Source organism: Ochotona curzoniae, unplaced genomic scaffold, assembly GCF_017591425.1.
Source record: "Ochotona curzoniae isolate NIBS_2020 unplaced genomic scaffold, NIBS_Ocur_1.0 scaffold_1037, whole genome shotgun sequence".
Classification (NCBI taxonomy): domain Eukaryota; kingdom Metazoa; phylum Chordata; class Mammalia; order Lagomorpha; family Ochotonidae; genus Ochotona; species Ochotona curzoniae.
Window position 1 is genome coordinate 4,108,943 of NW_024467083.1, and position 26,408 is coordinate 4,135,350.

A 26,408-nucleotide genomic window follows, 5' to 3' on the forward strand; every position below is an offset into this window, starting at 1 on the left:
ATCTCTGCCCTCTGGGTGATCCTCTCTGCAAGCCAGGTTCAAGGGGGTTAACCGACTTTGGTAAACACCTGAGCTCCAAATAGGATCCCAGATGCTCTTGATAAAAGTTTTCCTCAAGGCTCATAACCTCAGCTCCATTTTAGAGAGAAACAGGCCAAAGGATCTGCCTGTAGCACAGGCAGAGATATCAAACAGACAGCAGAGTCTACAAGAGAGCAAAAGACCCTGACTCTCTTTCTGCAATTCTATTTCACTGCCATGGAGTAGACAGCTCCCAAACCCAGAAACTGGCAGTGCACAGGGGACTAGGAGTTCCCCTTGGCTTTGTATTAAAATAGACCACCAGGTGATGATCCTCACAGGGCCTGTAATGACGACTGGCTAAGTGCACACGGCAGATTCCAAATCCTCACCTCCAGCAGTCAAAGAAACCACAGCTCCGAGTGACAGGGACCAGGATCAGGTCCTCGCTGTGGCAAGGAAAGAGCACAGATTCCACTACAGGAAGGCAGATGTGGACTTGGCCAGGGGAGGTCAGCCTCCTTTGGGGAGGAAATCAACTCATAACACGGCCAAGGTCTGGGTCCCTAAGCCATGCTTTTTCCCTGAGTAGGTGAACCCAAAGGAGTGGTTTCCAGGCTGTGAGGGCAAAGCAGGGGGCTTTTGTCCCACCCCTTTCTGCCCCTCTAGGTTGTTTTCTTCTCTGTGCCCTTCCCCAGAAGATCCAGGATGCTGTAACCTGGGCCAAATGAAGAAGAAAAGGAAAAGAAAGACAGGCAGAGGCAGGAATGATTGGGATGGAAGCAAAATCATGGCTTGGCTAGAATAGCAGTTAGGGGAACCCACACCAGATCGCCCAAGGAGCTTCAGATGGTTGAACAGGACTAGAGATGCTACAGAAGAAACCCTGGGTGCAGACACTTCTGGATGGTCAATTTCATGTCATTCTGGCTATTCAAGCAAACACATGTAAGCTGGTAGGGATGACATACTGTAACACCTGTAATCAAGAATCAGGTGGCTCAGAAGCTGGTATTTACAGTGTAATGCATTAAGCCACTACTGTCTATGATACCAACATTCCATATGGACACTGGTTCAAACCTGGTGGCTCTATTTCTAATCCAGGGCACTGCTAATGTGCCTGAGCCCCTGTACTCAAGTGTGAGACCCAGATGAAGCTTCTGCCTCCTGGCTTTGGACTGGCTCAGCTTCAGCTGTTGCAGCCATTTGGGGGAATGAACCATTACAATCTCTTTTTCTGTTTCTCTCTTTACATAATTCGGCCTTTCAAATATAATAAATCTTAAAAAAAAAAAAAAGAACCAAGTGTCTTGAAGGAAGGGTGAACCTGCAAGAGAAACTGGGTGGCCCACATTCAATCAGCTGAAGTCTTTTGTGGGCAAGGCTGAGGTTTCCCTGGGAAAGGAATTTCCCCTGTGGACAGCAGCTTCAACTGATGCCTTAGGAGTCCAGCACCATTCTTCCCTTGGAGCAAATCTCCTCTAACTGGAAACCCTGACTGATGCAGCTTCTCAAAATGACTTAATATAAGCTATAGGAGCAAATAAGGGCCAAGGAACAGCCAGCCTGGGGGCTAGTGTTGTAGCACAGCAAGCAAAGTTGTCACTGGTGACACTGGCATCCTTTAAGGGTGCCAGCTCATGTGCTGCCAGTTCCACTTCCAATCCACTTCCCTGCTAACATATCTGGGACAGCAGTAGGAGATAGCTATCCACATGGGAGAGTTGGATAAAGCTGCTGGCTCCTTGCACTGACCTGACCCAACCTTGATCACCACAACTATCTAGGGAGTGAACCACTCCATCTGGTGATGGAAGAGTTCTCTCTGTCTCTACAACTCCAGATTTCAAATAAATGAATAAATCTTGAAAAAAAAAAAGTCTGGAAAACAAGAATTAATGGAAGTTTTCTTATGCGCAAAGGATGGAGATAAGGACTCTGACCCAAAACAGCTGTATCAAACCCTTCTGAACTTGCTAGAATTAGCTCTCAATCAAGGGGCTTCTTGCAGGCCATTCTGTTCCCACTCCAACTTTCCAGATTACCTTTAGGTCTCTGAAGAACCTCATGGGGGCCTCCTATACCAAAGCCAGCAGAGTAGTGCTGAACACAGCATCAATGCAGACACTTGCTGGTGGGCTGGGGACAGAAGCAGGGAGAAACAAAGCATCCTGGTGGAGCTGACCCAAAGGTGTCTAACCAGGAGCCCGGGGGACTCTTCTCTTGGTAAAGGGATCAAAAAACCAGTTTCAACTTTTTATCCAGGCCCAGCATGGTAAAATCTTAGCCTTGTATACACCAGGATCCAAAATGATTGCCAGTTCATGTTCTGGCCGCTCCACTTCCCATCCAGCTCCCTGCTTGTAGCCTGGGAAAGCAGCAGAGGACAGCCCAAAGAAGCTCGTGCAGATGTCAAAGAAGCTCCTGACTCCTAGCTTTAGGTAAGCTCAGCTCTGGCCATTGTGGCTACTTGGGGAGTGAACCAGTGGACAGAATATCTTTCTGGAGAACCAAGTTACAGATGACAGCACAGTCATGCCCACAATTCAGGCAATGTAACTATCCTCAATGAGGGCTTCACTTAGCAAGCTAAAACGTGCTGTTAGTCTTACTACACTTGATCTTAGCAATTAGGCAGAGAAGTGATTAGTATTACTGGCATTTGTTGGGTGTTTACTATGGGCCAGATACTATTCTTTACCTTGGCTTTAGCCACTGCTTACTAGCTACACAATTACACACACAATGGCCTGCTTTTCTGTTTCCCCATCTTAAAATGAAGACAATAATAGCCTTTCTTTTTCAGGCTTGTTGTAAAGGAACATGTGCATGCTCAGAAGAGTACCTAGCACATGGCACACATGGACATGCTTATTGAATATTACCAACATGTGTATATTCTCTCAACAGGCAACAGGGGTGGTCTGACATAAGGTGGGCAGGCCATGACTCATTCCTCACCATGGCAAGACAACAGTCTTCTGGTACAAACTGCTAAAGGAATAAAAGAACCCTGTTTTCAAGGGTTAGAGCAGTGCTGGTTCCAAATAGCACTATTACCCTACAGTCTGCAACACCCATGGAAGGCCCAGCTATCAAATGGGGAGTGGTCAAAAGGGGGCTTCTGTCTGAGGCGGCAGATAAGCCTTGACTTCTTAGTACAGAAGGGTCCAAGTATTTCAGAGTGTCATAGTCCTCCAGATGGCACAGACCAAGGAAGAGCAATGCTGACTCCCTGGCACAGAAACATTGGGCGGTCACATTTGAAACACTCCCCAGCCCATCCAGGCACAGGTGTCAACAACCAGGGAACAAAAGGAAAACTTGAGCCCTGCAGAAGTAAACTCCAAGCCCAAGAGTTAGATGGTAAGGACTTGGGGCACAAAGAATAGCTTACCTCACTGATACCCAGTGACCCATGGTAGGGACACAACTGGACCATGCAGTGGTTGTTGTCTGAGATGGGGAGTGGAAGCTGCTGTGGGCAGTGTGCATCAAGGGCAACACCATGTCATCTTACGTGAGGATGCAGGCAAGGGCACCAGCTTGCACATCAGCCTTCCTGAGTCTCTAGGAGAAAGCTTCCCCCCACTTTTCCCCCCAGGGAAACAAAATATTCTGCAACCTTCCTTAACAAAATACTTGTCTTCCCAAATAGCTCTCTGGAGGCCATCTGCAACCTCAAGCCAGGCACCAGAGATACAACACTTGATACAATTGCCCAGCAGTTGGGAAGGGCAGATGCATCGGATTACCAGATAAGCTTTAGACAATAAAGCCTGAGAGGATGTCATGGGACCCTACACAAAGAAACACCAACCTCCCCCACTCAGCTAAAGTGAATTTATTTAACCTCAATTTGCTGAATGAAAGCAAAGCCTTCACAGGGTTGGGACTGTGCCTGCCCACAGACATGACATAACATGTCCAGTTGGAGCCAGGAAAAGTCTACACTTTGCATGATCCCTCCTGGACAGGATGTATTGCTCAGGAAAAATCCACATTGGCAAGCCACCCAATAGCCAAGGGCCACTCACTCACCGGCCACCTTCTCCAGCATCAGCCCAGCAAGCGAGGAGGGGTGCTAGGGAGTCTTTTCAAAGCTGTTCTGGACCAGGTTTGTCAGCTCGAATGTTCTAGATGCCACTGTGACTTATAGGAAGGGATCCCTCACCACAAATGGGCCAGATACTCGTTTCTAGAAAAAATGGTAGTTGACTGACCCTTGCTCATTAGAGGATCAAGTCCTCTGTAATTAAGGCTCTTAATGACAAGCCACAAAACCAACAGATAAGCAGCCTTTGGAATAAAAATGCATGGCACACAACCACTTGGAGTATTCCACAGGACACACATGAGTCATTCCGCAAGAGGCAATTTAAAAAAGATGAAAAACCTCCAAGTTTGAAATGTTTGGTTATCTAATCCGCCTTCAAGAATTCATTTGGGGAAAGACCTCACTGGAAACCCCAACATGATGCATGAGGAAACCTGGTGTCTAGGGGTGACTCTTCTTTGGGGAGACAAAAGCTAGCCAGGATCTCTAGCCCTGAGCCACCAACCACAGAGTCAGCCTCACCCAAGGAGCTACCTTAATTGCATTTGGAGGAAGAGAACTGTCATCTTCCTCTTGTCTCCAGGATCCAACAATGGTAACTAACCACACTGACCTGCAATTCTCACTTTCCTAAGCAGCTCTCCCAACCGAAAGGGAGCCTGCCGTGGATCAGCCACCGCCCCCTCTGTCCCATGCCATGGCCACAGCCAGTCCCAGACACTAAAAACTGTGTACAAACAGGTATAAACATAAACCAGCACCCCAGAAATGCTGATTTCGGGGGTTTTCTAAACGTGGGGGTGGGAGGACTGCCAAAAACAAAGAGGAATTCAGAAAAAGGAAAAAAAATGATTTCCAGATTTTCAAATACGACACAATAGCATACAAAGGTTCTTCTTCTTCTTTTTCTTCTTTAGTTCCCTTCTTCTCCCCAAGCAAACGTGAATGTCTGAGTTATTCCTAGGGCACTTTTGGTTACTCTACCCCTCAGTCACACATGACTTGGCTCCCAGGGAAGCAAAGGACTGCACATGCTCTGTGCTGCAAGCTGCGCATGTGCCTTCTGAGCACAGCACTGGGCTCACATCTGGGGCTATTTAACAACTGATTGGAAACTTAGCCTTCTGATTTCCAGTTAACTACTAGGCACAGGAAAACAAATAGCACTTGTTTTTCACAGAGCCTTGTCAGCCATCCAAACTGCAGTGCAGGCCAGAGAGCTGCCTGTGGTTTGATGCCAGAGGCCCAACATATTTGGGCCCCCCCTACTTTTTCCCCACTCCCTCCAGTTTAAGTAAAAGGAATAAACCAGGCTTCGGTTTTGCCAGTCTCTTTACCCACTCCCCTTGGAAATGCAGAATTGGGTTTTTAAATATTAAGTGTATTCCTGGGATTCCTTTTTAGTTTTCATTAGAATTAAGTTCTGATTTGTTTTTAACCCAAAGCCAATGGCACAGGGTTTGGCTTCACTCATTTATTTCAACTGCCCTGCCTTGATATTTACTTGGATTTGCTGAAAAGGCAACGTTCAGATTGCCATTTTCTGTTTCTAATTAAATTGGGATCTAGTATCTAGCAGTTGTACTCTCAGAGAACTGGGGAGTTGAAAAGTTGGGAGGACTTCAGAGATGGGCTAGTACAACCCCCTCAACTGTGACATGAGGAGTTATGTGATTCTATCCAATGACGTACAGAGCCAAGATTAGCATGGGGGCCTCCTGACACCCAGAGCCTTAACTAAAAGTCAGAATTGGAGTTCCTGGTGAGAAGAGTTGGCACATGAAACACAGGGCACCCCATTATGTTTGAATTTAGAGGAATAAAAGGAATAATTTTTTAGCCTCAGTTTGGCCCAAATATTACATGGGTATACTAAAACTATTCTTTGTTGTTTATCTGACATGTAATTTTCACCAGACATCCTGCAACCTTTATATGCACCTCTGATTCTCTGAGTTTAATGGCAAATGGCTGGGAAAAAAAAATAAATCACAATAGAGTAACCCTGTGAGTGAAGGTAGCCTGAACAAGCTGCTTCTCTTGAGAGTTTAGTAATCTCAGACACTCTTTCCTTCTGAGCATGAAAAACAGCTCAGCCTGACCTCAATGGATCAGCCATTGCTCCCAGGTCAAGCTTTTCATGTCAGTTGAGGCAAGTGTTTGGTTACCATCTAGAAAATTAATCCTCACCCCAGAAATCCCCTGCCTGTAGAGCTTACAGAAGAGAACGCTCAGGGATGGAGCATAAACAAAGAAAGATTTTAAATATGTATATCAGATATTTAAATACATTTATCAGAAGGGTACCTGGAAAAGTCTATAGATTACTGATTTTACATCATCACTTAAAAAAAAAAAAGATCATTTATTTGAAAGAATTAGAGAGAGAGAAAGGGAGACAGAGAGAGATTCTCCATCAGGTTAGTTCACTCCTTAAATGGCTGCAATGGCTAACACTGGGCCAGGCTAAATTCAGGAGCTGAGAGCTTCATCCACTTCTCCCACATGGGTAGCGGAAGCTCCAACACTTGGGCTATCTTCCTCTGCTTTCTCAGGCCATAAGCAGGGAGACTGACTGGAAACAGAGCAGCTAGGATACGAACCAGCAACCATATGGGATGCCAGCATCAAAGGCAACGGCAGTGTCACACTGCCTGCTCTCAAAAGACAAAATTCATATAACCATAATATTCACATTTTTAAACTGTAGAATTCAGTTTAAAAATTGTGGTATACTCACCACCATACTATGTTATACAGAACATTTTAATCATTTCTCCAAAGAAACTCCATTACACAGCCTTCCCACCTATACCCCCAGCAAGCACTCATTCACTGTCTGCTGCTAATGAGGTTATTTCCTATCAGTGGAACCATACAATACGTGGCCTGCAGAGGCTGGCTTATTATACTTTCATAGCATTTTCAAAGTTCATCCAGGTTGAGGCATGTATCAGAAATTCATTCTTTGTGTGTGTGTGTGTGTGTGGCCAAATAAGTTCCATTATATGCATGTGAGGGGTTATCACAAAGTTCTTAGAAAATGCATATGATAAAAATCATTCAGGAATTTTAATCTGAGTTCGCATAGAGTTGGAAAGAGCCACAAAATTAAATAATCCTTAAAAACGTGCTACAATTTGAGTAGATAATTGTCCAAAGAATGGACACAAACGGTAAAATAATTCTTTGTATTATAAATTTGTTTTGCATTTGAAATTCATGGGTGAGGTTTCTATCATGTGCTTTTTGCATAAAATTTTTCAAGTTTCTTGGTACAGAATTCTTTAACTATTATTTATTTAAGGAGGCAGAAGGATAGTGAGACAGACAAAGCAGACAAAGCTCCTATCCACTGTTTGGTTCTCCAAAGGCTCTCAATAGTTGTGGCTGAGCTGGGCTAAAACCAAGAGCCGAGAACTCAATTCACACTTTCCATGCAGAAGGCAGGAACGCAACCGCCTGAGCCATCTCTGCTGCCTCCAGGTTCTACATGAGCAAGAAGCTGGAGTCAACAGCCAGGGTCAGGTGTCAGATCCACATATCCAACATGAGATGTGAACATCCTTTCACTGCCTTTTTAACTTCTTTAAGTATTTATTTATTTATTTGAAAGACAGAGTTACAGAGAGAGGAAAGATACAGTGTGAGAGGGGGAGAGAGACACACAGAGAGAGAATCTTCATTGCTGCTTCATTCCCCAAATGGCCACAATAACCACAGTGGGGCTGATCTAAAGCCCACATGGATGCAGGAGTCCAAGCCCTTGGACCATCCACTGCTATGTTCCCAGGCCAATCAGGGAGCCAGGTTGGAAGTGGAACAGCTAGGAGTCGAACCGGCACCCATATGGGATGCTGGCACAATAGATGGAGGCACAGCCCTACCATGCCTCTGTGTCAGTCCCATGGGCATGCTTTTATGGATATATGATTTGCCCAACGTGGGGAGCCATGCAGTTGGGTCGGATGGCATGGGTGTATGATGAGCACCACTCCTCGGTTAGCAAGGCTGCGAGGAGTTTCTGGCTGCATGGCAAGGCCCGGCAGAATGTCTCTGGTCACCTCATTGCTGCCTCACCCATTGTATGAAACTCAATCACCCCTCTGATGTTTCATAGAATTCTTCTGAGGGTGTTGTTGTTTTTCTGCTACTGTGAAATGATTCCTGTAACTGGTATGACACCTCAAATTGATTAATCATGTTATGATAAAAACAGCTTTAGTAACGTAAGGCTATGACATACAACTAAAAGTATACAATAGTACAATTGAGCCCACTATGTTTCCAAACATCCTTTTCTGTGCCCACTTTTGTCCTGAAGTTTGCCCTAGTATGAGTAATGTTTTCCTTAAGAAATGGCTTGATAATATCCTAGAACAGATGGCAATCATGGAGGTGCAAAGAGTTTGTTTACCATACATCTCAAACTGTTATACAACACATGATATGACGCATTTTAGTTTCTTACCACAAGAAAGCAAAAATATATGGGGCATCTTCTAAAAGGAAACAAAACAAAACCCCCTCAAAATGGCTTAAAATCTCAATCTTATACTGGCACTTATATTTAGGGAAAGAAAACAGTTTATAAAAATTTCTATGTTATATTGTCATTTATATTTAGGGAAAGAAAATAGTTTATATAGATGAAAGGAAGTTTCTTCTAAAGGCCCTCTGTTTGTAGATTAGCTGAATTGCCTTGATCCCTTTCACTGCCCTTTAACAAAAGAATGAAAAACCATTGAATCAGCACTAGGTGAAGGTGACGGTAATTAATGCATGATTTGATTATAAGAAGTAGCAAAGAATCTATGTTATATACTTTTATAAAATCCTTTCATTTATGATCTTTTAATTCTGTACTGTTAATATTTTAGGCAATATTAGTTTGATTGTGTTTAGCAAAAATTGATTTTGAGTATAAGTAAACCACTTGTCACTATGTAACCACATGCACTGCCAACCGTGGAGTTCCTGGCTTCAGCCAGGTGACTGCAGGTTTCAGTGAGTAATGGTTTGTTGAAAATATTTTCCTTAGGATTGTTTTTTGTATTCTCTTAACCATGAAGTAAAAATGAAACAATTGGATATGGTGCAAAAGCTTGTGATGATTTGTGTATAAATAAAGAAGGCAACTTTTCTGAGTTGTCCATTATGAGCATCATGTCATAGTGGTCCGTGTCTTATCTCTTCCTATCATCTCGCCGATCCACGCATACTTTGCAAGCTCTCAGTCAGCTGGAGCTGGTCTCCGGCAGCCCAACTGTTTTTCAGAGTCATTTTACATCCCTACCAGTAATATATGGATATTCCAATTTCCCTACTTCCTATATAATCTGTCTTGTACTGTAGCCATCCTATGGAGAGAGAAGTGCCATCTCACTGAGGTTCTCCTTACTATTTCCCTAATGGACAATGATACTGAACATCTTTTTGCCCATCTGTGTCCTTCCTTTGAATAAATATCTACTTACGCTGTAGCACATTTTTAGGGATCATTTAATACTGGGCTCTTGTCATCTAATTGCAACTGTAGCTAGAAAGTTTCAGGCTTGTGTCACACAGTTGAGTGATCCTACTTTTTCCTTGGTGTGGAAATGATTATATATGCAAATATCAATAAGCAAATGATCCTTCTAAAAGACTTTTGTCTTTCCAAGTGACAATATGAAAAGGTAGGTTGATTTTCACTTTGGAGTGCAACAAGGGACAACTGAAACCTACTCGTTATTCTTCGTGCCTTGCAGAAGGAAAGTGACAAGGCTGAGATAACTTGCCCGTGTGTGTGTGTGTACACTCAAAGATCCAGTGTCTACAACTCAGCCCAAAACAATCACTCTTCCTTCTGCTCTCATCTCCTAGGCAACCAGAACAATCCAAGGGCGGGACTGCACCTGTAGAAAAAGTCAAAGCCTGAATCTTGCCCCTACTTCCCCACTCCGACCTGCTGCCTCGAGAAAGGCTCCTTTAACAGACAGTACCAACTGTGAGGTCTGCAGTCGCCCTCATGAGAGGCTGAGATATTCTAAGTTACCCAAGGCCCTTCTGATTATTATGAAAGCTTTCCTCCTTATATCAGGCATGTGAACAAGGCAGGCATGTCGGCTGAAATTAAAAGATGACTGAAAGATAAGCAAATGCCATTAGTTTATGTGCCACTTCACACACAATAAAAAATAAAACCATTAAAAATTGCAAAACCCTACCTATAGAAAGCAAGGACAGCTTTAGGACGATAATGCAAAACTTTCAACAGTGGACCTGGGAGGAGGCAGGGACACACATCCTGGCCTGAATCAAGCGATCCAGCCAAGCTCCATGAAGCTCTTTTGGTAACCCTGGAGTAGGCAATGCCAGATGTGGTTGAGCCTGAGCTTCCAAATACCCCAGACCTTCAGAAGTGTCTGCTGAACATGTTATGTAAATTAACTTAGTTACCATATCCCTAAACTTGGGTTCATAACCACAGACCTGGATACACAGAACACACTGCTGGTTTTCTATCCATCTCCAGTCCCTCTACTGCCAGTGCTGTCAAGGGGATGAGCTGACAATGAAACCCATTTCAGGACACAGAGACGAAGGGCAGAGCCTGTCTGGGGAGAGCTGCCAGCTCGCGAGACCTTGCATCACTCGCTGTCTCCTTCTGAATGAACAACAGATGCTCCACCATTGCTTCCAGGCCATGAAGGCACATGCAGAGGGGAGCAAGCCATGTGCCCCCCAAGGAAGCCTGAGGGACAGGGCAGCAGAGTTCATGTGTCCTGGAAGTTAAATCACTGGTGACTTCTCCCAGTGCCTCTCCCCTGCTTGGTGATATTAAATTCACCACTTGCTCACACTTTCTTTACAGGAGATCAACTCCGAACAGAGTTGGTGCCCCACTGTTTACTAAAACTATGTCATTAGTGAGCGCATCTGAAACTCAAGGCCAAGAAGCACTTATTCTAGCTCTTAAACAAAACTGAAGCAAATAAATAATAATGAGGAGGAAAGCACTTTCCCTTAAACCCACATAATGGCAGAAAGGAGGAACCAAGAAGGGCAACTCAGAGGTAGCGCCCATGTTTCATCTGGACCTTCAGACATGTTATAGTTACAAATGTAAAGTCAACTCCCAGCCCACGTGTTCTTTGCTGTGACTGATAAGAAACAGTAGCGGTGGCAGGTTGAGATCTATGACCAGTGCCCAACACTGCACAGAACACTTTGTATGCAATCTCATTTGATCTACATATTAACACTATGATCGAGAAACTCTTCTTATTCCCATAGTACAATATCTCTTAGGTCCTCATTTGTTAAAAAGAGTAAGAGGCTGGCACAGTAACATCTCAGGCCAAGTCTTGACTGGCAATGCCAGCATCCCATATGGGCACCAGTTTGAGTCCTGACTGCTCCACTTCTGAGCTAGCTCCCTGCTAATAGCCTAGGAAAGCAGCAAAGGATTGCCTTGAGTGTTTGGGCACCTGCATTCACATAGGAAGCTTCTAACTCCCAGCTTCAGAACAGCTCAGCCAAGGTCATTTTGGTCAATTGGGGAATGAAGCACCTCCTGCCAAACCCCCTCTGCCTTTCTCTCTGTAACTTTCACATAAATCAAAAGTAAATCTTGAGCCCAGTGTGATAGCATAGTGGTTAAAGTCCTCACCTCGAACACGCCGAGATCCCATATGGGCGCCAATTCTAATCCCAGCAGCCCCAGCCCCGCTTCCCATCCAGCTCCATGTTTGTGGCCTGGGAAAGTAGTCGAGGATGGTCTAAGGCCTTGGGACCCTGCACACGGGTGGGAGACCCAGAAGAGGAACTGGGCTGCTGCCTTCAGATTGGCTCAGCTCCTGCCGTTGTGGCCACTTGGGGAGTGAACCATTGGATGGAAGATCTTCCTCTCTGTCTCTCCTCCTTTCTGTACATCTGCCTTTCCAATAAAAATAAATAAATCTTTTAAAAAAGCAAATCTTAAATAAATAAATAAGCAAATAAAAGAGAAAAAAATGAGGGTATAATGCACCACCACATAGGATTATAGGGCTATCAACAGAAGTAAATGAGGTAAAATATGAGAGCATTTAGTATTCCAGGAATTATTGAGAATTTAAAGCACTACTAACAACAACTAAATAATGACTGATTCTAGGCCTTTTTAAATGGTTATTTCTTTTCTATCTACTTGAAAGGTGCTGGGGTGGCAGAAGGGGGAAAGTGGGAGGGAAGGGAAGAGGGACAGGAGATTTTCCATCCACTGGTTCATTTCCCAAATCCCTGCAGTAGCCAGGGCTGGGCCAGGCTCAAGCCAGGAGCCTGAAATTCAAGCTAGGCTTCTCACGTGGGTAGGAGGGGTCCCAGTGCTTCAGTCATCATCTACTGCCTTGTAGTATGTACTAGAGAAAGCCAGAAGCAGAGGAACTAAGACTCCAACCAACACTGCAATATGGATTGTGGCCCTCCCCATATGATGGCAGAATCCCCTGCTCCAAACTACCCACCCCTGCCTTTGGCCTTGGTAATGTAGAGGTAGCAGGAGTTTCAGTTCTCAGAAAAAGGCTGCAATTCCAGCTGCTAGTAACACCAAACTTATCTGTTGAGTTTTTATATGCTTCACTTTGAGATGAATTCAAATTTACAGATTCATCAGTCTTTAACACATGGACACTTAGCTTTACTATTTCCTGTATTCCACACCATTTCCTTGCCTTATCTCTTCATTCCATAACATGTAAGAATATTATGTATATTTTTTAAGAATGTTATTCTCTTATACAACTACTATACAAATACCAATTCTAAGAACTTTATAAATGTTACGGTGTTTTATATATTCACTTCTAATTTCATCCATTATCTTTATAATGTCGTTCACAGCAAATGCCTCCCTCCCATCCCTTACACAATAAGACACAGTTCAGAACTGCATGTTTTTTTCTAGTCTCTTTAATCTGGAAGGTAGACCAGCCTTTTAAATATATATTCTTATTTATCTTATCTCTAAAACATGACAGACACTTTTTTAAAGACTTATAGGTCAAATATTCTATTTTATAGAATAACACTCTGCTTTTTGTACAGTGTCAGACTTATACATGTGACTATTGATTTTCTCTAAAATTTATTTATTTATGTGAAGGAACAGACAGGAAGGAGGGAGGAAGGAAGGAAGGAAGGAAGGAAGCAAGGAAGAGAGAGAGGGAAATTAATTCCATCTGCTGGTTCAATCTGCAAATGGCTGCAATAGCCAGGGCTGGGAGTAGCCAAAGAAAGAAGCTAGGAACCCTGTCCTGGCCTTTTCCATGGGTGACAGGGACCCAAGCACCTGGGTCATGCACTAGTACCCTCCCCGGAACACCAGTAGTCACTGAGTTGGAGGTGGAATAGCTGGGACTTGAACAGTGATCTTATATGGGATAGTGATGTTGTTACTGGCTGTACCACAAGAGTCCCATTCAATTTGATTTTGTCCAATGTTTCCTCGTGGTTGCTTCAGATCACACACACCTCTGGCTAGAAGCTTATGTAAGCAGTGCTATGTCCTTTCTCATTCGCACACACACTGTGTCTCTCTGCCTCATAAATAAATTTTGATCACTTGAGACAAGGTATTAAGTACCACCATTACATGTTGTTACTGTTCTTTCTTAGTAGGTAGTTTGTGGAAGATATTTGAGAATAGTGACCTATGCCGTTCCTCAACTTCCCTTCACTTTCTACAGGCTGATCATTCCTGTCTAATCAACTTTTACTAGGTGACTACAAATGAATGATTTTCTATCATCACCATTTTTCAATATTTTATTAACTGACTACCCTTTTCCTTTTTACTCTCTTAAAAATATTTATTTGTTTGTTTATTCATTCATTTGAAGGGCAAAATTACAGAAACAGGGACACACACATATCCTCCATTTACAGGCAAAAAGCTGCAGCATCAGGGGCTAAAGCAGGTTGAAGCCAAGAGCTTCCTCTAGGTCTCCCACATGGGTGCTAAGGACCCAAATAACTGGGCCATCTCTGCTGCATTCTCAGACTCAGCAAGCTGAGTCAGAAGTGGAGCAGGCAGGACTTGAACCCGTGCCCTAATGAGATGCCAATGTCACAAATGGCATCTTTATTTGGTGTGCTACAATGCCAGCCCCTTAACTCATTTATTAACTGTATCAACTATGAGTTATTACTGAATTTATTGAGTTTTTAAAAGTACCCTGCAAAACACAGTAGATGCAAAATCATGATTCTGGATGTAGAGTGACTAATAGGCAAAGTTTATTTACTTAACCAAGGACCCCACTTATTCAGGCTCTGGAGTGGGGCCCCTAGCATGAAGCTGTCTCCAAGACAATGTGAGTTATCATTACCCTGCTGAAGGGTTGCTCATCATCAGACATGATATCATACTGCAAAAATTCCATCCAAACAACCCATCTATTTCCCCACAACTAGCAAACTTGAATGTTTTGGCAAAGTCAAAGGGACATGATTTACAAATAGTAGGTAATATTTGGATCTTTCCACAAGAGCTGGGCTCCAGTTTTTCTTTTCTTTTTTTTTTTTTAAATAAAATAGAAATGATTTCACTTTGGAGTTCACTGTGTCACTCTCTCAACAAACAGATCCTCACATCAGAAATGAGGCTTGTGTTATATACAACTAGAAAGGGCTTTGCACATATTTACTTTGTGGTCAGAGACCACACACTGGGTGGCTATCTACAATATTTACAGTGTTCCTGATGCCACAAGCCTGGAAGCAAGGTGATGGTGTCACAGAGACGAACCCAAGGCTCAGGCCACATTGGGGCATGGCTATAAGTCCTTGCGTTACTGGGCTCTCTCACAGCAAATGCAGGTGGCCAGCATCTGCTTTCCACACTGGCCTGCATCTGCTCTGCATGATTGCTCAACTATGCTTCCAAATACTACCAAGCACCTGCTCTGAATTCAACACATTTCAGTCTCAGATTATTTCAATGATAATCAGCCACATAAAAGGGCCTTGCCAAGTGTTGAGGTCTTTCCATCCTTTTGTATGGACCAGCCTGGGAAGGCATTAAACACTTACCAAGAAAAGTCTGGCAACCCCAGTAGCAAGTCGCTCTGTCTTCAAATGCCACACCAGGGGCTGCGGGGAATTCAGCAGGAACACAACAGGCTTGTGGTGGATGTGGACTGAGGAGATGGGATTCAAGTGCAGAGTAACCTAGGAAGCCACAGAAAGAAAAGAGAAATCTTGGTAAGGGCTTTCCGTGAAAACTGTTTGGAACATCTGGAATTCCATTTTACAGTCTGCTGTTAAGAGAATCAAGCTATTAGCTAGTTCAGATTACATGAGTCAAATTTAAGGGGTCTTTAAAAAGTTCATGGAAAATAAACATTTGGAAAAAACTACACTTGGATCTCAAATTTTTTTGCATCAAAATAAAAAAAATGTATTATTTACATTTTCTACAGTCATCTTAAAATCCCTCCATATGTTAGGGAGAATTAGATGATAGTGCCAATATTTAGTGACATTTTACTATAAAATGGCTATTTTATAGATCGTCATGTATATATTCAAGGAAGACTCAGCTCCCAATGATAGAACACCTGGTTCACTGAAGAACGGAGGTGGGAAGGGAGAATGGAGAGAGGAGGAAGACGCAACAGCCTTTAAAAGCAGCAATGAGCAATGCTAGAAACTCTGGACACAAGATCCTCTTGGAGCACATGAGCTGAACAGATCAAACTTAACAGAGCGAACAGGTGGGTAAAGAAAAACTCCCTACAGCACACTAGGAAGCTGAGCCAAGACTGAAACTCACATGTTTCAGTAGAGGGAACTCATCAAAGATCATCAGAATGTGACAAGGTTACGGGAAGTGAGTGTGTGGGGGGAGGTAGGGAGAACACAACAAATGTCGGCTGGGAACATCAGACTGAACGGACAGCAGGAATTACAGCACATCTCAGCCACAATCCTCACAGCAGTATACGGTCTAGAACTGTGAGCTGACTGCATATCAGGTCAGGGACAGAGCACTGCAGGCTACTTTTCCCAGTCACTGTTGGCCAACTCTGATAACAAGGTTTCTCTACCTTCCTTTTTTTTAAATGATACAGTTGCATAGGCTCTGGGATTTCCCTTTCCCCAAGTCCCCTCCTTCCAATGGATTCTTCCTATATTGTAACAGTAGCATAGTCCTTCATAAACAATCCTAAGTCTGTCATTCTGCTGAAGAGCATATCCTGACACTGTAGGTATGGACAATGGTACAGAGTTCAGCATCCTATTGTTAAGATATATTTAACAGTTTCACTGGGAGTCCACCTTTAGTTTGGAAGTAGAGATGCATACTGCATTGTATATTCACATTTGGATATGATAGTCACTATTACACAGCTACTATACATCCCTTAAATGAAAAGCCCTAAAACAAAATTAACAATAGGAAGAAAAATACGAAATTTACAGCATGAAGTTAAACATACTACTGAATAACCAATGTGTCACTGAAGAAATGAAAAAATATAAAAAACCTTCTTGAAGCAAATGACACTACTATATGACCTATGAGTCAGTGAAGAATAAGAAAAAAATTTCTGAAGAAATGAAAATAAAAACAAAAATATTATCAAAACCCACGAAATGTAGCAAAAACAGTATTGAAAAGGCTATTGATATTAACATTTTGCATGAAGGTTGCCTTATATCAGAGAGAACATATGATATTTGTCCTTTTAGGATTGACTTATTTCACTGAGCATAATGATCTCTAGTTGGGACTATTTGTTTGCAAATGGTAGGATATCATTCTTTTTAACGGCTTCATGGAGTAGATGTATTAGCTTCTTTATACACTACTTTTTTGACGGGCATCTAGGTTGTTTCCATGTATTTGCTATTGTAGATTGTACTGCTGTAAAAACAGAAATACAGATCCCCTTTTCGTGCAGATTTCATTTCTTTTCGATGTATTTCCAGAAGTGGGAGAGCTGGGTCATACAGATCAATTTTCATGCTAACTTCCACAATGATTGTACTAGCCTACACTCCCACCTACAGTGAAGGAGGTCGCTGTTCTTCCTACATCCATGCCAGCAGGTGTTGTTAGTAGAGTTCTGAATGTAGGCCAACCTCACTGGAATTAGGTGGAATCTCAATGCTGTTTTCATTTGTATTCCCCTAAGAGCTAGGGAGCTTGAGCATTTTTTCATATGTCTATTAGCCATTTGAATTTGTTCTTTTGAAAACTGTCTGTTCATTTCCTTTGCCCAATTGTTCACAAGGTTATTTGTTTTGTAGTTGTTGAGCTTCTGAAGCTCTTTGTAAATCCTGGATGTTAGTCCCATATCAGTCGTACAAAGACTTTCTCCCATTCTGTTGGTTGCTTCTTCACGTTGTTGATCATTTCCTTTGCTATCAAAAAGCTTTTTAGTTTGATGTAGTCTCATTTGCTTAATTTGGCTTTGACTGCCTATGCGTTTGGTGACTTTTTAAAGAAGTCTTTCCCAATTCCTATATCTTGGAAAGTGCTTCCTATGTTTTGCTCTAATGATGGTTCTCTACCTTCCTTTTGCACAAACCACTAGTGCTCAATGTCATTAATATAGTGCCTTGTCCTGTCTTTACTAGATAAGATTCTAAACTTTATCTGTTTGAGTCCACACTTTGGCACATGGTAGGCTTTTAGTATCTGGCACCACAATATGGTAAGTCTGCTTTTCAATGCATGAAAGTACATTATTCTACAAGAGATTTGCATCAAGCTATATGATAGCATCTTAATTACTACTTACTGCGTGCAAATGTCTTAAGTTCCAAACTAGACTATAGGCAAAGATGCACCTTACACTTAATACTCTTTGTCTATAATGTGCTTAATATACCGTAGGCAACAAAACATACTGATAAACTTATCACCATGCATTAATAAATTTACATGCTATATAAAATTTAATACTGGGTGAAGAACTAACAAGTTTAAGGGATTTAATTATCTAACTTACAGAAAAATACAAGAACACAAGCAATCCTCAAAATGTCACAAGCCAGTGCAAAACCAGAATTATTTTTATGTTTGGCCTAAGCACAATGTTAAGTCAAAGTACTCAATGACCTGTGCTACCAAATACACATACAGCAAGATAACGTCCTCCTTGTTTACAAGGATTCTACATTGCTGTATACCCTGGAGCTTCCAGCATCTAAAAATATAGACTGATGGCCACCAAAAATAAGCAGGCTACATAAACAGAGCAGACGAGGGACAGGTACAACGTTTCAATGGCTAAATCATCACCTTCCAAATACCAGGATCCCATACAGGGGCTAGTTCATGTCCTGGCTGGTCCACTTTCCATCCAGCTCACTGCTTATGGCCTGAAAAGGCAATGGAAGATAGCCAAAGCCTTGAGACCCTGCACCCGTGTAGAAGCTCCTGGCTCCTGGCTTTGGATTGGCTCAGCTCTGACCCTTGTAGCCATTTGGAAAGTGAACTAGAGGATGGAAGAGCTTTTCCTCTGTCTCTCCTTCTCTCTGTGAATCTGATATACCTTTACAGTAAAAATAAATAAACTTTTAAAGAGAGTAGAGAGAGACAGCAGAGGCAAAGATTTAAGATTCAAGATTCTTCTTGAGGGAAGATGGAGAACAACCAAAACCCATCAGCACAGGAATGAATGCCCTCAGCTTCAGGAGTGTGTGAAGAACATACCCGGAACATCTCAAAGCTAGGCTGCTTCATTTCTTCCAAAATCAAAAATCAGGCAACCAAGCAAGCAAGCCAGAAAACAAGCAGGCCAGCAAGAAAGAAAGTTGGTTAGTTCTCCAGGATCTAAGAGAGCTCAGGATAGACCACAGATAGAAGCAGAATGTCCCACTGCAGTGCTTCATGGAGACCTTATCCCTTGACCATGGTGTAACGATGAGAGCTGAGGCAGACCACAAAGGGCTGACCCTCAATCCAAAGCCAAACTTACATACCCCAAATTCAAGTCTTAGCTTAGTGTATGGGATTCATTAAGTATGGAGGAGCTAAACATGAGAGTGATGACAAAGCCAGGAAGCTTCACCTGGTAAGGGAGGATGCATTCCAAAAGAAGGGACAACGGTTCTTTCTAACTAGGCGGCTTTTGTGTTCACTTCAGGAGTCCTGGAGCATTCACAACTCAATGCAAGCATAAACTCCCTCTGTGCATGTGCACAGACACACACACACACAGCTCATGCTATACAAACTTGTACAGCGAATCTCAGGGAAATACATGGCCACTGCCAGACCCATGATCTGTAGGTTAAGGACTCATTAACCCAGGCAAAGGGATTCATGGTAAAACAACAAGAAAATTCTAATGGCAGAAATGGAAACAATATGGCTTCACTGAATGAAACAAGAAGTCATGTGCCAAGTCTTAAGATATCTGTCTTAAAGGGCAAGAATTTAGCAGATGACAACCCGGAGCTAGAAAACGTTCACAAGAAGTTCCTGGGATTTTTGTGACCTCCTGAAAACCAGACTTTGACCACATACTGGTCTGCGAAGTCCAGTGAGGGGCTCCTGCTCTGATCATGTTTGTCTCAAGCTGTACTGAACATTCAGTCTTCCTGAGCGTGTGAGAAAATACAAGTCTCATCTCTCACAACCCCCATGCAGACACTGTCCCCTCACTGAAGGAAGGCTGACGGGCCTATCTGCTCTCCAACATCTATTTATACTAAATCTTCTGAGGTTATCTGTGTAATTGCACAAACGTTCTAATCGTTATTTTTAACCATTTTATTTATTTAAGAGGCGAACAGAGGGAAGAAGAAGCTGATAGAGCAAATGAACTCTCAGTTGCTGGTTCACTTCCTAGATGCCTGCAGTAACTCTTGGCTAGGGAGGAGGCCAGCAACCAAGCCTTCCAGCTAGGTCTCCCACGTGGGAGGCAGGAAGGGAATGCAATCATGTGAGCCATGTGGCATGCAGGTGTCTCAATCACTAAGCCAGACACCTACCCTCTAGATGTCATTTTATGAAGAAATAAATTTATAAAGAGCAAATGTTTTCTGAGGGACCCAAATATAATTTAACCAAAGTCAAGGCCAGTTCTAAGGAGCAAAAAGCATCTGGGTGTTAAGGCAAGCTTCCTATCTCCCATTTAGGAAGCAAGCCCTTGCTCACATTATCACCAGAAAACACAGACAGCGTGTTCTGCGTCTTGTGTGGTGAAGCTCTTAATTGTCCAAGGATCACATCTGATTTTATAAAACATACATATGCAGCAATCTCCAACACTGCAAAAATCATGTTCAGAATCGGTTTGTACTAACAGGAAGGAAAAAACCCAACTCCGTCTTCTGCATGGAAAAAAGGCTGTATGAAAATTCCTTTTGAATTTCCCAGAACTCACAGTACAGATATAAAACATTTCTACTGCAGAGATTTCAAAAGACTCCTTATTAGCTGCATGCTCTATTCTTGGAGTTTGTTAAAACAAGCAAAAGCCAAGTGAGAGAAATGGCTGATAGGAAAGTCTAATAGTTATCCAATTTTGTTTGAGTGTCAGTGAGGTTCTGTTTCATCATTTCTGATTCTTAGGACAGTCCCCGTGGATGCGTGAAGCATGAAGTCATCTACAACACTACCAAAAAGAGACTACTATTATCAAAACCCATGCTGAAGAGTGCTCTACAGTCGCTGTACACTAGGAAAGGTAAGTGGAAAACTCCAAAAGCATCCTGGGATCCAGAATATCACACACTGATCTTCATGTATTCACCTTCTATTCACTATCTATTCACCATCTATTCCAGAGGTGGGGAACCCTCAGCCATCGTGCTGACAGGAACTGAGGACATCCTGAACTAGGGTCTCCCAACATCTGGATTTGCACATTTGGACAGGGAGGCACACCCCAATTCCAGGCTGGACTCAATTCACTTACATCTGGGCAACTGAATTCAGGACAGGCCTCACTCCAGGTGGATCTGCAAAGTACAGGTAGCTGCAGGTCGTATCTGAATCTCTTCTCAGTTGTAGCACCCATGTTTTCAGTGTATTCCAGCCTGTGGAACTCCCCACAGCTGGCGTTTTATTTGCTATTGCTTGTCTTTCACCATTTGGGAATTGGTATAAAAATATTCCCTTGAAATATTCTTGGAAGGGTGGAATCAGAGATTATTTTGAAGATTATTATTTTCCTTGTTTCCTCATTTTTATATGTCCCTGAATCTCTGAAGGAAGATCAGTGAGTCGGTACTGAATTCCAAGCAGCTCTGCCCTCTCGGGTTCCCACCCCAACTCTGGGAAGCAACTTGTCATACCCGCTGGCCTAGACAAGCTCTGGGACCCAAGCTGTCAAGTACTGTGGCAAACAGGATCCAGCTCTTTCCCAGTGCACAAAACCACTGAAATATGCTGGGAGCGACTTTGCTCTAACTAATGACTCCTCCCCTCCCCAGCAAGGACATGATTCAGGGTATCCCTGGGAACCTCTGAAAATAATTTAATAAAACCACACACACACACACACACACACACACACACACACACACACACACACACACACTTAAAAAAAAAAAACTAGATGAAAATCTGCAATTTCATGCACAAATGAGTCTACCCTCTTTGTTCTGTATTTTGAATGCCCTGGAAAAATACTGGGAACTAAATTTGGGTTGGGGGGGGGTTGAGGAGCAAGAGTTTTTATAAACATTAAGAGTATTTATGAAACTCCAGGTCTCGACCTTCCAGAGGGATCCTGGGAGCAGGGCAAGGGGATTGCAGAGACCCTGGCCCGCCCTTCTCAAGAGTTCACAGCTCAGTCTGGCTGTGGGTTTATCCTGGTACAGTAAGCCTGTCGGGGCATTCAGCAGCTCACTATTCAGGGCAAGTCCTAGAACACCGCCAGGCATACTGATATCACCCTCCAGTTCAGGCTACAAGAATGCCAACCTGTGAGTGTCACTAACACACCTCACTCTTTCACAATTCTGGCCACGTGTTCAGATGGCACCTACACCCAGCTCACAGTGGAATGCTCCTCTCATCCCCACAGGCAATGCTCATGGCACCACCCCACACAAGGCACCATGGTGTTGGGCACTGACATTGTCCTCCAGGTCACATTGTGAACTCCTCCTGACATTCTGTGAACACAAAAACTGAGTCACACTCATTGCAGCACCCTTGGGTCCAGCACAGACATCTAGAATCAGTCAAGAAGCTTTTCTGCTGAATAATACAATCAGTAAGAGTTGTTCATGAAGTGTGAGTCATGTTATGGTTACAGTCATCTTGTCATTTACTTCTGTGATTGATAATCTTCACTGTTAGCTTTACTGTCAACTTCAGCTTGTCATAATCAAGAAGAGTAGACATATTCTAATTACCAAACAAAAAGATATGAGTTGCTAGGACCAAGTGTATAGTGAGGAGGATTCCAACGGCATGCCCCAGCTTTGGGGAGTAAGCATTCCCAGGGCATTCTCTGCCCTAAGGATGGGGCAGGACAGAGCAGCACTTGCCAGGTGCGGGACCACAACAGACAAAAGAAAATGAAAAAAGGAAACATTTTTGTCATGTTTAACAGTTACACAAATAAACACAGACAATGTAAAATGTTTGAGGTGGAGGTTGGGGAATCCTTTGGGGTGTTTCCATACTCCAAATTATATAGCAAAGAGAAAAATTTTGAAAGGGGCAGGCATTTGAGCAAATAACTAAGATGCCAGCTGCATTGGTGCCATGGCATAGTAGGTGAAAATCTCCAGCTTTGCTGTTACAGCATCTGGGGAGAAAATCAACAGATGGAAGATTCTCTCTCTCTCTCTTTCTGCGTAGGTGTCTCCTTTTCGCTGTAACTCTTTCAGAAAAACAATTTTTTTAAAAAAAATTTAAATATGCTGGTGAAGGTACTCATACTGGAGTATCAGGGTTCAATGCCCAGCTCCAGCTCCTGACTGTGCTTCCTGCCAATGTAGACTTTGGGACGCAGCGGGGAAGGCCCAAGTGACTGGTTCCCTGCCACCTGCTTGGGAGACGTGGATTCAGTTCCTGGTGCCAGCTTCAGCTAGACTGATCTGGTTGCCATGGGTATCTGAGGAGTAAATTACCACGCACAAGCTCCATGTCTCTCTCCCTCTCTCTTATCCTGTCTCTCACATAAATAAATAATTTTTGAACAATGTTCTACTACCTTAAATGCACAGCTAATTTTCATGGTTTTCATTCAATGAAGTGTTAAAACAGAAACAAATCCCAAACAAACTGAAGGAACTCAACTTATGCACATTGAATAAAATGGAAAAAAAAAAGTGTGCTTTTATCTATTTTAATTTTTCACACTTAATAAATAGACTCATTCCAATAACTTTACTATAGTTCCCTTTATGGATCTTAACCGTTTCCCCACATATTTAAAAACATTTTATTTTCATTTGTTTGAAAGGCAGAGTGAAAGAAAAACCGACAAAACATCCAATCTACTACTCGCCATAGCACTGAACCACAGAACTGTGTAATAAAGAGAATCATTGCAGAGATCATTAGAAGCTGCTTCACAAAATGGCAAGAAGCTAATTCTCATATGATACGGTGGCTGAAGTAAAAATTTCCAACAGCCAATTACACTCAAGATTCCTGTTTAAGCAATACCTTAAATTAATTTAGTTTCTAACAGCAAAAATGCCAAATCGTCAAGAGGATTATCTTGGAACTGATAAGAAACTCTGAGTACAGGTACAGCACCACCTTTCTAGCAGAAAAGAAGAACTTGGATAGAAGTTCACAGCTAACAATATGGACATTAAAGAATAATACACTTAGGCCTGGCGCAGTAGCCTAGTGTCCACGCCTTGCATGCATGAGCATCCCATGTGGGCACCGATTCGTGTCCTGGAAGCACCACTTCCCATCCAGCTCCCTGTTTGTGGCCTAGGAGAGCAGCCAAGGATGGCCCAAAGCCTTGGGACCCTGTACCTGCGTGGGAGGCCTAGAAGAAGCTCCTGGCTCCTGGTTTCAAATTGGCACAGCTCCAGCCATTTTGGCCACTTGGGGAGTGAACCAGCAGATGGATGATCTTCTCTGTCTCTCCTCCTGTTTGTATATCTGCCTTTCCAGTAAAAATAAATCTTTTTTTTTTTTAAATGCTACCGTAGTATTTATAGTGGTGCCAGCAGCAGTGCTACCTTCCGAGGTAACACAACAGGCAGGTCTATGGGGCTCTCTGTTAAGACCAGCAGCTTTTCATCAGAAGGAAGCACACTGATGGTAGTTTATGACACGTATTTTTTAAAGATGAAGGAACTGGTGCTCAGAGGTAAATAATTCATCTAATGTCGTATGGCGAGATGGCAGCAGGGTTAGGAGAACCAGGTCTCCCATCCCATTCTTAATCCTGGCTGAAGTACAGAGGAGAATGGAGAGCTGTTCTGCAGCACTGACAGGCAGGAACCATCTGGTTACTGGAGAAGGAAAGGTAAGAAGAAAGGTAGAGGGCGGAGTTCTAAGTGAGCACAGGCAGAGGGCAATGCAGGGGGTTCGATGAGCAGTGACGCTGACAGTGTAAGCCAAAGAAGCAAGGGTGGGTATGGTCTTGACACTCCTCCACCTCCTCTACAAAAGTTTTAACAATGTCACTGCTGTCATAAGCCAATGCACTATGGAAAGCAACATGGTGCTGGTTACGTTTCACATCTTACTCATGTGTCTCTGACACATCCGGCGTGGCATTATAAACCCACGAAGCTGCAAGTGCCATGAGAACAAGGCCCCAGCAACGGGCAGGGAGAACCCCTCCTCAGGAATCCTACAAGCCAGGGAATTACACAGTGAGACAAACCCACCATCCTTTGAGCTCCCAGATGAAATGTGGATTAAACAGCTCTCTAAGGAAATGAAATTCTGGTCAAGGGAGAAAACATTCGGGAAGTCTATGAAATCGGGTTTCCTTTAAAAGCTGGAAAAAAAGAAAAAAAGAAAAGAAAAACCCAAAAAACAAAAACAAGTTCTAAAGTCAACAGTACTGGTCATTCAGCTCTCACCCAGCCAGGTTATGAAGCTAAGCAAATGGTCTTGGAGGAACTCTAGTTTCAATGTTTCATGGCCTATCTCACCAAAGAAGAAGCAACCCAGAAATCAGAGAGGACAGAACATGTTGTCAGTTGTGTTTGGGGAACACTTTTTCTGGAAAAGCACTATTTTTCTTTGACCAAATGTTGCTCTGTGTTTTAAAGGCAGGGAATCGCCAGTGTTTTCAATCCTGGCAGTCAACAACATCAGTACAACCGAACCCACAGCAGAGCAGATGGAATTTGCAGTGTTCACACAAGAGCTCAGCACACTCATCTGTGTTGCTCCACGGAACCAGTCTGCATGAAGTCGAGCAATGAGCTTTCAGAGTGAGACTTACGATCTCAGAAAGCAGAGGGAAAGCTGCCAAGACGTGCCTGTGGCGTGTGGCCGTCAGCAAGACTTTCAAGTGGGATAATGTCTTCTTAGAGCCAGTATTCCAGAGTTGAAGTTTCTTGAGGCAGTTTAAAAGTAGTTGCAAAGGGACAATAATGAATAGGATGCCTGCTAACAGAATTTGTTACAGTTACTCTATGCCTTATAAATCCTGTAAGTATTTATTAATAACTACAAGGAAATAAGAAAGTCTAGGAAGTCTGAATAATGATCCTGTATGTGCAGGTAAATCAGAATTGCCAGGAACTAGGAAGTGAAAATTCTAACATTTGATTTCCAAGGTGTAGAACTAAAACAACTCCAGTCTTTCATTTCCCAGCAATAAAAACACTGTAGTCTTATAAAAATGATATACATGCATGGTCAGAAAATTTAAAGTCTGGTAAACCAATTCATATTCTAGACAGCAGAAAGAAAAGAGAATATACCAGCCATTCTCCAACAAACAGTCATGTACCACATAATAATGTTTCAGTTACTGACGGCCCAAGTATATGATTGTAGCCCCAAAGGTTGTATCCCTTAATGTTACTGTGGCTGCCAAATTTGTGTAAATACACTTTACGATGTTCACAAAATCTGAGAAAGTAGCGTAATGATGCCTTCTCAGAATACACCCCACATTTGACTATTAGATATGAAATTCGGGAAATACTATGTTTAAAGTTTTACTTTAACACATAATTTCACTTTTAGGCATAAAGTATACTTTATTAGCTAAATCCTACTGAGCTAAATCCTACTGAGCTTATTAAACACAGAAGGCACTCAAATATTTGAGTTGGGAAATGAAAGATGGAGCATCTGTACTAAAAGGGCTGGAAAGTACTGCCAAGACTTGTTGCTCATGCAAATGAGCACAAGCCAAGCTAATCACCCATAATTTATCGCTACAGAATCTCC

The 26,408-nt window shown here is 42.8% G+C and overlaps 1 protein-coding gene across 1 annotated transcript in view; it reads right to left on the bottom strand.

Moving 5' to 3' along the window:
* Positions 1–26,408, bottom strand: part of TGFBR3 (transforming growth factor beta receptor 3) — a 199,871-nt gene that overhangs the window by 54,246 nt on the left and 119,217 nt on the right. Inside the window, exon 4 of the mRNA XM_040998995.1 lies at positions 15,137–15,274. Coding sequence (XP_040854929.1) covers positions 15,137–15,274 — 138 coding nt within the window. The remainder of the gene's footprint in view (positions 1–15,136; positions 15,275–26,408) is intronic.